Source organism: Cherax quadricarinatus, chromosome 36, assembly GCF_038502225.1.
Source record: "Cherax quadricarinatus isolate ZL_2023a chromosome 36, ASM3850222v1, whole genome shotgun sequence".
Taxonomy (NCBI): domain Eukaryota; kingdom Metazoa; phylum Arthropoda; class Malacostraca; order Decapoda; family Parastacidae; genus Cherax; species Cherax quadricarinatus.
The window spans coordinates 3,149,636-3,163,804 of NC_091327.1; the positions used below are offsets into that span (position 1 = coordinate 3,149,636).

Below are 14,169 nucleotides of genomic sequence, written 5' to 3' on the forward strand. Positions count from 1 at the left end.
CATGGACAGTAGACATCTTAGGGAAACATGTCCTAAAGTTTTCACCCATACCAGGGATCAAACCATGGGCTTCAGTGTGAGAGTAATTGAGCTACGAGACACTAGTAGTTTCAAACTGTCTCTGTGATTTCAGGCTATGGGAAGATTATAAGAAATGGTGAAGAAACAGGAAGTAGTTGGATGAGTTGGTATCCCAAAGTGTTGGAAACTTTTTTAGTCACGTGACTGTCTCAAGGCAATACTTAGGTTATGATATCTACCCCTATGTAGGTTGAGGAAATGGGTCCTTGTTTACACAGCTGTTGTGCTGGATGTCACCTCAAAACTTTTACAAATTGTGCATTCTGTAACACTAGTAGGCTTTCATATACTTAGTTCTCATGGAATTAAGAACACATGTCTAAAGATGCTTAATTATCACAGTAGTGTGCGCATACAAGCTGCTGCAGTAGGACCCAGTCTCCAGAGGGATGGGGGGGGGGGCTAAGAAACCATCATCATTGTAGTTCATCCACTTGGTAGTGTGTTCACTGAATAGCTGACACCTGTGACATAAGATAGGTATGGTGTCCAGTGGAGTGTTGAGCACTCAGAAAATGAATAGGGTGTATATGTATTTCCTTCTTGTTTATGCCAGTGAAATTCACCTCTGCTTGATAGGTTGGTAAAAGTAATTTGATGATTACATAGGCATGAAAGAGAGGAGCTGGGTCATGGTCAAGTAGGTCTGTAAAGCACCACTTCAAATGGAGAATACTAACTTTTCACAGGTTATAATACAGTTGACTTCCAAACCAGTGTAGTTGTGATCCATCATTATGATGCTTTATAGTGCTTTGCTGAGCTTACTAGCAGTCAGATTGAATAGGTAGGCCTGCAGGTGAGCAAGCCCAGAGCTTGCATTGTCCACTCCCCTCCAATGCACTGCAGAAGAAAATGTATTTTATTAATAAAAACCTTTTAACTTTTTTAATAAAAATTATATTTTTTCAGAGTGAAGGAGCAGCACCAAAGTTATGGCCATAGCAGGACCTCCAGGGCTTGAATTTGACCATAACTGGCCTGAATCAGCTGAGTGCCTCACCCTAGACTTTGGTCCCTTTGAGACTGTGCACAGATGGAAGTGTATGCCGGAATGTGATGAATTCGTGGGTGCCAGGTACTGGAGGATTATTTTGTATTCTATTTTTAAACATAATGCAGTGGACCCCCGCTTAACGATCACCTCCCAGTGCGACCAATTATGTAAGTGTATTTATGTAAGTGCGTTTGTACGTGTATGTTTGGGGGTCTGAAATGGACTAATCTACTTCACAATATTCCTTATGGGAACAAATTAGGTCAGTACTGGCACCTGAACATACTTCTGGAATGAAAAAATATCGTTAACCGGGGGTCCACTGTATACTGTTACCACTACTATTACCACTGTTGCTTTGCTTCACTCCCTTTTCTGTCTGCCACTACTCCCTCTACTTACTAATACCACTACTTCTTCTACTGCTGCTTCCACTACCAGCATTACCTCTATTACTATTCCATTTCCGTCTGTGCTGTAATTTTATGGGTTTGAAGTCTCTGTCCGTGCTGTAAAATTACATAGTGAGGTCAGCTCATTCAGATAAGCAGAGAGCTGTAAATTTGAGCCTAGATATAAGAGAATGGGTCAGTGCAGTAAGTGTGCACCATATAAAAAGCATTCTTGCCTACGCTGTGCATAATGGGGAAAGAAAAACTGTGTTTTTGGTTTAAAATAGCGACTTTGCGGTGTATTTTTTGATGGTTTTAGGGTTGTATTCTTGGTTTCTTGGTCTCATTTGATAGAATGGAAGATATATTACAGAAATTGAGAAGATTTTTGATTGGTTTCAGGACTGGAAGTAGCTTGAAGTAGCAGAAATATTAGATTTTTGCCAATATTCCAGAGTAAACAAATCACGTCACTCGTCCAACACATGTCCAACTTGATGAAAATAAATGGTATAAAATACCGACACAATGGAAACATAAACACACATGCAGTTTAATGTGATCCTTTGACAACGTTTTGCCCACACAGTGTCCTTTTTCAAGTCACAAACAGATCTACCTGGGGTGGAAGGTATGCGAGTATTTATAGTCAGGTTCAGAATGTTGAGGTCAGGTGGAGAATGCTGCATCTGATGATCTACCAGGTGGGGTTATAGAGTCTAAAATCTTGGGTAGTTTGGCAGGGGTATTGGATAAGTTGTGAGCAGACCTTCTGCAGTGTTCTATGTTCTTATGTGGGATAGCGATGAAGAAGTTTCTTGGCAAGTGGTTCAGCTATGTTATAGAAGCCATTGTTCTGGTTGAAATTGTTGGTTATAGAGATAAGTGATGATTCCAGGATTCTTTGGTATTGAGTGTTGTCTTCGTTGGCTATAAGTCTTGAATTTCTGTAGTTAATTAAATGGTTGTGTGAATTGCGATGTTGTACACAGGCATTCCTTGTATCGTCAGTCCTGCTTGCATATTGGTGTTCTGAAATGCGTGTTTGGAGGTCTCTTGATGTTTCGCCCACATATAATTTGTTGCAGTCATTACAAGGGATTATGTATACCCTGCAGAGGATGGAGGCTTGTCCTGTCTACTACTGGTGATGTCCTTGATGACTATGTATCTCTTCTCGGCAGTGTCTTCTCTGGCTGTTGCTGTTGCTGTTGCTGTTGTTGCTGTTGTTGCTGTTGTTGCTGTTGTTGCTGTTGTTGCTGTTGCTGCTGTTGCTGTTGTTGCTGTTCTTGCTGTTGTTGCTGCTGTTGTTGTTGTTGTTGTTGTTGTTGCTGCTGCTGCTGCTGCTGCTGCTGCTGCTGCTGCTGCTGCTGCTGCTGCTGCTGCTGCTGCTGCTGCTGCTGCTGCTGCTGCTGCTGCTGCTGCTGCTGCTGCTGCTGCTGCTGCTGCTGCTGCTGCTGCTGCTGCTGCTGCTGCTGCTGCTGCTGCTGCTGCTGCTGCTGCTGCTGCTGCTGCTGCTGCTGCTGCTGCTGCTGCTGCTGCTGCTGCTGCTGCTGCTGCTGCTGCTGCTGCTGCTGCTGCTGCTGCTGCTGCTGCTGCTGCTGCTGCTGCTGCTGCTGCTGCTGCTGCTGCTGCTGCTGCTGCTGCTGCTGCTGCTGCTGCTGCTGCTGCTGCTGCTGCTGCTGCTGCTGCTGCTGCTGCTGCTGCTGCTGCTGCTGCTGCTGCTGCTGCTGCTGCTGCTGCTGCTGCTGCTGCTGCTGCTGCTGCTGCTGCTGCTGCTGCTGCTGCTGCTGCTGCTGCTGCTGCTGCTGCTGCTGCTGCTGCTGCTGCTGCTGCTGCTGCTGCTGCTGCTGCTGCTGCTGCTGCTGCTGCTGCTGCTGCTGCTGCTGCTGCTGCTGCTGCTGCTGCTGCTGCTGCTGCTGCTGCTGCTGCTGCTGCTCGTCGTCATCCTCCAAAATATTGCTGGGACCTATAAATACTTTGTATATATTCAAAGACAATAGTAAATGACCAAGGCAGGTGTAAATGTCAACCTGTCAATGTGTTTGTGACAATGTGAGTACAATTTCAGTACCTAATACTGGTATCAGAACAAAGATTAGTTATGAAATGACAAGAACTACTATAAATTGTAATTATCGGAACATAAAAATTATATAAAATAATATGAAAAATGAAAAAAAAGATGTATCGACAACACTTCTGCAAGCGGCAGTGCTCCATGTTGCCACCAGGTGATCTCCAAGTGCCAACTTTGCGGCCTCATATCTCGGTAAGTACTGGCCCTAAATTTTTTTTTATCCTATAATACTTAGAAAAATGTGCTCTTTTTTTAATAAAAAAACTATTTTTTTATTTTTCAAAATATTCAGGGCACTGGGGTAGTGAACGTATATATATGTTTGGACCGTTTACGGGTTAATGCCACTAGGACCAGCTTGAGTCACTGGACCTCTGTCGCACAAATCTGTCCATAGAGCTCTGTACCTCCCGTTCCTTTAAGACTTTCCTAAAATGGGCCATAACATTGTCATTGTACAGGTTGCCAACACGGCTTGCAGTAGCTGTGTCAGGGTGATTTTCATCCGTAAAGGTTTGCAGTTCAACCCACTTTGCACACATTTCCTTAATCTCTTTTTTCAATTCCATACTAATTCTCGCCCTTTTTACCACAGGGATGGCACTAGAAGCTTTCTTGGGGTCCATGGTGACTTATTTTGCAGTTACAAGCACTAAAAGCACTGGGATAATGTGAAATGTTCTGAATGTATATGTAGATGCGACCGCACTGGCTGGCTTGTAAACACTGGCGCTGAGGCCACACGTGGGACGCATCCTGGACGAATCACGTAAGGCGAGTTTTTTATCATGAGGCAAGGCAAAGTTTTTTCCATTCAAATGCTTCGTATGGTGGATTTAATGTAACGCAATGCATTCGTAGGGCGGGGGTCCACTGTATACCTAACATTCCAACCAGAAATTGGTGCTCCATGTCTTGGTGGCTAAAGCTAACGCTTCTCTTGGTGAGAGGGGTCTGGATTCAATTTCCAGCGAGGGTAGAAGCATTGGGCACGTTTCTTTACACCAGTAACAAAACCTACAAGAGTTACAGAGACTAGTGTTTCCCTACTTGACCACATCTGGACCAACACCATATCCCCTTTAAAATCAGGCATAATTACAGATAATACCACAGACCACTACCCTACTTTCCTCATAACAACTCTTGGTAAACTACCCCAAGACACTACTAAAGTCACCTTCAGACTTCACAATGAGGCAGCCATTAATAACTTCACAACAGCATTAGCAAACATTGATTGGCACACTGAGCTAGAAATCTATACAGATATTGACGAATGTATTAATAATTTTCTAAAAAAGACCCAATACCTCTATAACAAGCACTGCCCTAAAAAAACTAAACAGATGACAGCAAAGAGACTGAACAGTTGTGATGAATGGTTTTGAAAACCGACTGAACAGTCCCTGGCTAACACCCAGCATTCTCAAATCCATAAATACAAAACACCAATATGAAAAACAGTACAGAATGGGTCACATAACCAGAGACCAAACAAAACGTTACTCGTCAATCCTAACCAGCCTGATAAGAAGGGCAAAAAAATTGTATTATGAGAACAGATTATCCAACTTACGAGGTGATATAAAAAAGACCTGGAAAACCCTATCAGAAATTCTGGGAACAAAAAAGATATCACGAAATAGCGAAATAAAATTAGCAAAATCAGATGAACCCCAACTCCCACCAACAGAAACAGCAAACAGACTCAATGATTTCTTCTCCACTATAGGACAAAACCTTGCCAATAAAATCCCAAGCTCAGATACCCCACCAAATGACTACCTCACTGGCAACTACCCGAACACACTGTTCCTAGCTCCGACTAACCCATACGAAGTCTCCCTTATTATCAATGCACTAAAAAACAAGGCAGGAGATTTAAGTACCTTACCACCCTTTATATACAAAAAAGTGTCACAAGTGCTATCTCCAATCATTGCAACACTCTTTAACAAATCCATCGAATCCTCCACCTTCCCTACAGTACTCAAAATAGCAAGGGTCACCCCGATCCACAAAGGAGGAGACCAAACAGAGTTGAATAACTATAGGCCAATATCCAACTTACACCCTCTCTCAAAAATCTTCGAAAAATTAATTCATAAACGAATCTACTCCTACCTTATCTCCCAAAACATACTCAACCCCTGCCAATTTGGTTTCAGGCCTAATAAAAATACTAATGATGCTATTATACACATGCTAGAACATATATACACTGCAATAGAGAAAAAAGAAGTCCCACTGGGGATCTTCATTGACTTACGTAAAGCTTTTGATACAGTTGACCATGACTTGCTCCACGTAAAATTGTCACACTATGGTATAAGAGGGCACTCCCTCAACTACCTCAAATCATACCTCAGCAACAGAAGCCAATATGTGTACGCAAATGGGGCAAACTCTTCTGCGCAACCAATTACAGTTGGTGTCCCACAGGGAAGTGTCCTTGGCCCTCTTCTCTTTCTCCTATACATAAATGACCTTCCAAATGCTTCGCAACTACTCAAACCCACACTATTTGCAGATGACACTACATACGTCTTCTCTCACCCGAGCCCAGTCACACTAGCCAATACTGTAAATACCGAATTACAGAAAATATCTACCTGGATGAGGACTAACAAACTTACACTAAACATTGACAAAACCTACTTCATTCAGTTTGGTAACAGAGCTACAGATGTCCCTCTTAACATAATCATAAACGGATCACCTATCACAAAGCTAACAGAGGGAAAATTCTTAGGAATCCACCTTGATAATAGACTCAAATTTCATACACATATACAACAAATTTCTAAGAAAATTTCCAAGACTGTAGGCATACTATCGAAGATACGGTACTATGTTCCACAGTCAGCCCTCCTGGCCCTATATCACTCTCTTATTTACCTCTATCTCACCTACGGAATTTGTGCATGGGGCTCAACAACAATTAACCATCTCAGACCACTAATTACCCAACAAAAGGCTGCAGTTAGAATGATAAATTCTCACTACATGCAGCACACTCCACCAATATTCAATACACTAAACCTACTCACCATACAAAACATCCATACTTATTACTGCACCTATTACATACATAGAACACTTAACTCTGATATTAACCCTCCCCTCAAACATCTCCTTGCCAACCTCAACAGAACACATGACCATAACACAAGGCACAGATCACTCTTTGATGTTCCTCGTGTTCATCTCACACTATGCAAAAACTCAATGCACATAAAAGGCCCTAAAATCTGGAATTCATTACCTGTAAATATAAAAGAAACACTACCTGTTTATAAATTCAAGTCTCTACTCAAAGATCACTTACTCACCCAAAACCAAATAAATACTGAATAACTGAACCTTATAAATTGTATATCTTAAATGTTTCTCACAATTATATCACATAAATGTTAAACCTAAAACCGAATCTAACTTTATTATTTTTTTAAATACACTACCTAACAGAATCCTTCATATGACTGAATGCAACCATATGACCTGTCTTTGTAATACTCACTTGTGCTTTATAGTAATCTGTTTACATTAATGTTTTATCACTGACTTCATCATTGCTTAGTTAATTTTAAGTTAATTTTAAGCCAGCCCGTAATGCTATGCATAGTATAAGTGGCTTTGGCATGCTGCTCTTATCTGTATTTTTTTGTACCTCTGTATGTGTGCTCAAATTTATAATAAATAAATAAATAAATAAATAAATAGTCAACTGGTGTGGGTCGCATCCTGGTACAAAACTGACCTAATTTGCCTGAAACGCTCTGCATAACAAGCGGCTTTCTATGTAGTAGTACAGTGGAACCTCTACTTCATGATGTCTGCCACTGCTGCTTCATATTGTCTGCCACTGCTGCTTCATGTTGTCTGCCACTGCTGCTTCATGATGTCTGCCACTTCTGCTTCATGTTGTCAGCCACTGCTGTTTCATGTTGTCTGCCACTACTGCTTCATGTTGTCTGCCACTGCTGCTTCATGTTGTCTGCCACTGCTGCTTCATGTTGTCTGCCACTGCTGCTTCATGTTGTCTGCCACTGCTGCTTCATGTTGTCTGCCACTACTGCTTCATGTTGTCTGCCACTGCTGCTTCATGTTGTCTGCCACTACTGCTTCATGTTGTCTGCCACTGCTGCTTCATGTTGTCTGCCACTGCTGCTTCATGTTGTCTGCCACTGCTGCTTCATGTTGTCTGCCACTGCTGCTTCATGTTGTCTGCCACTGCTGCTTCATGATGTCTGCCACTGCTGCTTCATGTTGTCTGCCACTGCTACCTCATGATGTTTGCTCCCACTTTTGCTAGCATGCTGAAGAGCTTTCCAATATGTGAAGGTTGAGGGGCAGTGCCAATCGGACAGGTATTGGACGGTGATGTCATTTGTTTACTCTTTAACAACGCCAAAGAATCGAACATTTCTGCTACTTTGAGCTCAATTTCAAGGTACTTTTCATCATGAAACCAATCAAAATCATATCTATTTCTGTAGTTTATTTTTCATTCTATCAAATGAGACCAAAAAAATGTGAGAATACAACCATAAAAACCATACAAAAATATACTGCTAAGGGGAGGCTAATGGCTGAGAAGTGAACTCCATTATTTATGGTCTGATTTCTTTCATTTTTGGTGTATGTTAAGAAGCATCTTTCCATCATACATTGCCCAAGTTTCAATAAGATAGTCCAACAAACAACTGAGATCCAATTCCCTAGATCAAGAGCAAAAGCCCCTCACCAGCATCAAGAAACCTCCCTTGAGGCCCGCTCGCAATTGGAAATTTCACTCACGTCTGGAAGCAAAAAATCAACCGAGCAGCTGCTCATATATGGAAAAACTCGCACATGGATGCACTCGTAAGTAGAGGTTCCACTGTATGTCATTGATGTCAGCTAGGCCTGTATGCCTTGTACATGTACGTACTTGTAGAAATAAAGATGTTATTACAGTGGACCCTCGGTATTCGATATTAATCCGTTCCTGAGAGCTCATCGAATACCGAAAATATCGAAAAGTGAATCAATTTTCCTCATAAGAAATAATGGAAATCAAATTAATCCGTGCAAGACACCCAAAAGTATGAAAAAAAAAATTTACTACATGAAATATTAAGTTTAATGCAATAGAATAACTACAATAACAACAATAACAATAGAATAATTGACACTTACCTTTAATGAAGATCTGGTGATGATTGATGGGATGGGAGGAGGGGAGAGGTGTTAGTGTTTATAAGGGGAATCCCCTTCCATCAGGACTTGAGGTAGCAAGTCCTTTTCCGGGGTTACTTCCCTTCTTCTTTTAATGCCACTAGGACCAGCATGAGAGTCACTGGACTTCTGTCACACAACATATCTGTCCATAGTGGCCTGTACCTCCCGTTCCTTTATGACATTCCTAAAGTGTTTCACAACATTGTCAGTGTAATAGTCACCAGCACGGCTTGCAATAGCTGTGTTAGGGTGATTGTCATCAAAAAAGGTTTGCACTTTAAGCCACATTGCACACATTTCCTTAATCTGTGAAGTAGGCAACTTCTTCAATTTCTCTATCCCCTCCTCCGAAGCAGTTTCCGCAGGTGTGGCCTCTTGCTGTTGAAGATGATCTAGCAGCTCATCAGTGGTTAGTTTTTCATTGTCCTCCTCCACCAACTCTTCCACATCCTCCCCACTAACCTCCAACCCCAAGGACTTCCCCAATGCCACAATGGATTCCTCAACTGGCATAGGCTTCTCAGGGTTAGCTTCAAATCCTTCAAAATCCCTTTTGTCTACACATTCTGGCTACAGTTTCTTGCAAGCAGAGTTCAAGGTCCTCTTAGTCACTCCCTCCCAAGCCATACCTATAAGGTTTATACAATTGAGGATATTAAAGTGATCCTTCCAAAACTCTTTTAGAGTCAGTTGAGTTTCTGTGGTCACTACAAAGCACTTTTGAAACATAGCTTTTGTGTACAGTTTCTTGAAGTTGGAAATGACCTGCTGGTCCATGGGCTGCAGGAGAGGAGTGGTATTAGGAGGCAAAAACTTGACCTTAATGAAGCTCATGTTCCCAGAAAGTCGCTCTGCCAAGTCTGTAGGATGACCAGAGGCATTGTCTAATACCAGGAGGCACTGAAGGTCTAATTTCTTTTCAGTTAGGTAATTTTTCACATTGGGGGCAAATGCATGGTGTAACCAGTCATAGAAAAAGTCCCTAGTGACCCATGCTTGCCCATGTTTGCCCTCCACAGCACACACAAATTAGCCTTGAGGACATTGTTTTTCCTGAACACTCTGGGAGTTTGAGTGATACACCAATAAAGGCTTCACTTTGCAATCACCACTAACATTGGCACACATCAACAGAGTAAGCCTGTCTTTCATAGGCGTATGTCCTGGGAGTGCCTTTTCCTCCTGAGTAATGTAGGTCCTGCTTTGCATTTTCTTCCAGAACAGGCCTGTTTCATCGCAATTAAACACTTGTTCAGGTTTCAAGTCTTCACTGTCTATGTAATCCTTGAATTCCTTTACATATTTTTCAGCTGCTTTTTGGTCCGAACTGGCAGCCTCACCATGCCTAATTACACTATGTATGCCACTACGATTCTTAAATCTATCAAACCAACCTTTGCTGGCCTTAAATTCACTCACATCATCACTAGTTGCAGGCAATTTCTTTACCAAATCGTCATGCAACTGCCTAGTCTTTTCACAAATGATCGCTTGAGAGATGCTGTCTCCTGCTATCTGTTTTTCATTTATCCACACCAGTAACAGTCTCTCAACATTTTCTAACACTTGCGGTCGCTGTTTCATAATCACAATTGCACCTTTTGCAAGAACAGCTTCCTTGATTGCCGTTTTCCTGGTCACTATAGTAGAGATGGTTGATTGGGGTTTATTATACAACCTGACCAGCTCCGACACACGCACTCCACTTTCGTGCTTTACAATTATCTCTTTCTTCATTTCAATAGTCATTAGCACTTTTTTTCTCCAAGGGTTGGCACTAGAAGCTTTCTTGGGGCCCATCAAAATCAGTGATAATGTGGAATGTACCGAATGTATCCTTAGATGCGCGCACACTGGCTGGCTTGTAAACACTGGCACACATGGGGCAGTTCAGGCCACACGTGGACACGTCTCGTACGAATTGTATTGAATACCGAGGCAAAATTTTTGCGATATACTGCATCGAATACCGGATTTATCGAATACCGATGCCATCAAATACCGGGGGTCCACTGTATTATTATTCGGTCAACTGAATAGAAAAAATGCTCATTCACGTATCATAACACCCTATAAAGTCAGTAATTTGGCCAATTTTACACAGAATTCAACAAATTACAATTTAAAATCTGAGTCCAAAATAAGCACTGTGCATTCCAGTCACCTATCCTCTGTTCATTAACCCTTTCTGGGTCCGTCCCGTAGATCTACGGCTTTATGTTCAGGGTCCAAACCGTAGATCTACGCCATGAGCTCAGCTCACTCTGATAAACTGTGAGTGGTAAATTTGGGCCTAGATATGAGAGAATACATCTATGTGGTATGTGTGCACCACATAAAACAAATCCTGCAACACACTGTGTATAATGAGAGAAAAAAACTGAGATCGTGATTTTCGATTAAAACAGCGACTTTGCAGTGTTTTTTTGTATGTTTTTTTAGTTGTATTTGCAATTTTCTTGGTCTCATTTGATAGAATGGAAGACATATTACAGAAATAGAGATGATTTTGATTGGTTTTAGCACTGGAAATGGCTTGAAACTGAGCTCAAAGAAGCGGAAATGTTAAATTTTTGCCAATGTTCAAGAGTAAACAAACAACCTCACACGTCTAATACACGCCAGCTGGTGGGTCTAATGTACATTCACAAATGTGGTGATATTATTTATACAATTATTACAGTATTGCATAACAGTAAATCTTCTATTTTTTGGTGTGAATAAAAATTCATTATGTGAATAAAAAATCAAAGTGGAATTTATTTGTAAAGCCTCAAAACATAACTAATGAACAGAAGAAATGTTAGTTTAGTGCCAGGAATACCTATATTGTTTATTCTGGACCCTGTTTTGAAATTGGAATATTTTAAACTTTGTGTTAAATTGGCCAAATTACCAATTTCCGATCACTTTACAATACACAGGACAATAAAAATGAGGTCAACTAGAAACTACAGTAAAGAAACACTGGTAAATAGGCTACACAATTGTGACTGGACAGAGATAACAAGTTGCACGGACGTAAACGATGCCTGGGAAAAATTCAAAACAATGTTCACTACCATCCTTGATAATATTGCACCAGTTAAAGAGGTTAGGATTAAACGAAGAACTGAACCCTGGATGAATACTGAGATATTAGATAATATGAAATTCAGAGACCAGCTGCTAAAAAGATTTAAAGCAAACAGACAGGATATTGCAGCACTAAATGAATTCCAAAGGGTGAGGAACAGAGTACAGAGACTTATAATTGAAGAGTATAAGCATAACCCCAGAAAGCTCTGGCAACAACTAAAACAGTTGGGGTATAGCCATAAGCCAGTAGATAGGTCTAACATAGTACTCACTATCGATAATGAGGTATGCCACGAAACATCTAAGGTGGCAAATTGCTTTAATTCCTACTACACATCTGTTGCATCAACACAAGTAAGTAAACTACCAGCTGCATCAAATACCTTTAACACAGACTCTGATAAGTTTCAAACATACTATACCAATAAAGGGGTAACCCCAAACAGTTGTCAACTAGTAAGTGTATCTCATGACTTTATTCAAAAAGAACTAAGCAGGTTAAACCCAACTAAGAGCACAGGCCCTGATAACATCCCGTCTAAGTTCCTAAAAGATGGTGCTTCTGAACTGTCAATCCCTATTGCTCACATAATAAATCTATCAATCACCACTAATACCGTACCGGAGGGGTTCAAGGAGGCCAGAGTTACTCCTATCTTCAAGAAAAATAGTAGGTCTGATGTAAGCAACTATAGGCCTGTTAGTATACTCAGTATAATATCTAAAATTCTAGAGAGGGCGGTGTATTCTCAAGTAGTTAAGTACCTTAATGACAACAACATTCTCCATAGCTATCAATCGGGCTTTAGAAGATCCTACTCAACCGACACCTCCCTTATTAATCTGATGGATTACCTGAGAACTGAAATGTCAAAGGGGAACCTCATAGGTATGGTAACCTTAGACTTGCAAAAGGCCTTCAATACTGTCAACCACAATATATTATGTAATAAACTTCAAGCTATCAGTATAGGTTCTGTAGACTGGTTTAAGTCCTACCTTAGCAACAGGAGACAAATAGTCAAAATCAACAAAACAGAATCAGAACCACTGCCGATAACATGTGGAGTTCCCCAAGGTAGTATTCTGGGTCCCTTATTATTCTTATGTTATGTCAATGATATGCCTATCAGTGTCAAGTGCAAACTCCTACTGTATGCAGATGACAGTGCTCTGTTAGTGTCAGGTAAAGACCCACAAGATATTGCTAATGTTTTAACACTGGAACTGGAGTCCTGCAGCAAATGGTTATTAGACAACAAACTATCATTACACCTAGGGAAAACTGAAGCCATTCTCTTTGGCACGAAACATAAACTGAGAAGGGTAAATAATTTTAATGTTCAATGTAATGGGGAGCCCATCACTTTGGTTTCATCAGTAAAATATTTGGGAATCCCTTTTGACCCATGCATGTCAGGAGAATTGACAGGGAACAGTGTAGTAAAGAAAGCGAATGCCAGACTGAAGTTCCTGTATAGACAAGCACAGTGTCTACCTACTGAGGCTCGCAGGACCCTATGTCTAACCCTTATACAATGCCATATGGATTACGCATGCTCTTCTTGGTACTCTGCCTTGACAAAAAAACTGAAAGATAGACTGCAAATCACCCAGAACAAAATCGTAAGATTCATCCTGGGGCTGGGACCAAGAGAACATGTAGGCCAGGATGAATTACAGCAGTTGGATATGCTGAATGTTGAAGACAGAGTAAAACAACTGAAGCTAAATCATGTTTATAAAATTGCTCACAAACAATGTCCAGAATATCTTGCTGTCAATTTTGTCAAGGTTGGGAACCAAAGCAATCATAGTACTAGGGGGAGAGAGCACAACTTTGTAGTACCCACAGTCAGTGGCCAGGCTTCAAACACCTTTTATTGTACAGCAATAAAGGAATGGAACAGACTGCCCGCACATGTCAAAGCCAGTCATAGCATGAACCAGTTCAAGAAGAGTGCCAAAAGGTGTCTGATGAATGTAGCTACAGAAAGGGAGGGGAATGATTTTCTATTTTTTAGCTAGCATACGTGTAAATTTTACCATATTCCTAGTAATGACCCTCGTATTGTAGATAGTCTTAATGACCTTGGTGTAGTAGATAGTCTTTTTAGTATGATAATAAGATGTTATCTTCATTGTAGAATAATAAGAAAATATTATAACCTTTATATTATAATAATAAGGTAAAAGGACCCCAATGGAAATAAGTCACTCTGTCTGACTTTTTTGGGTTATCCTAGGTTCTCTACACATATACTGCTATTTATTTATTTATTTATTTATTTATTTATTTCCAATTTGTGCACACA

At 40.9% G+C, this 14,169-nt stretch overlaps 1 protein-coding gene across 1 annotated transcript in view; it reads left to right on the top strand.

Moving 5' to 3' along the window:
* Positions 1–993: 993 nt before the first annotated feature.
* Lztr1 (Leucine zipper like transcription regulator 1) overlaps positions 994–14,169 on the top strand; it is a gene marked incomplete at its 5' end in the record, with an annotated part of 328,453 nt that continues 315,277 nt past the window's right edge. The window contains 1 exon segment of the mRNA XM_070091669.1: positions 994–1,159. Coding sequence (XP_069947770.1) covers positions 1,017–1,159 — 143 coding nt within the window.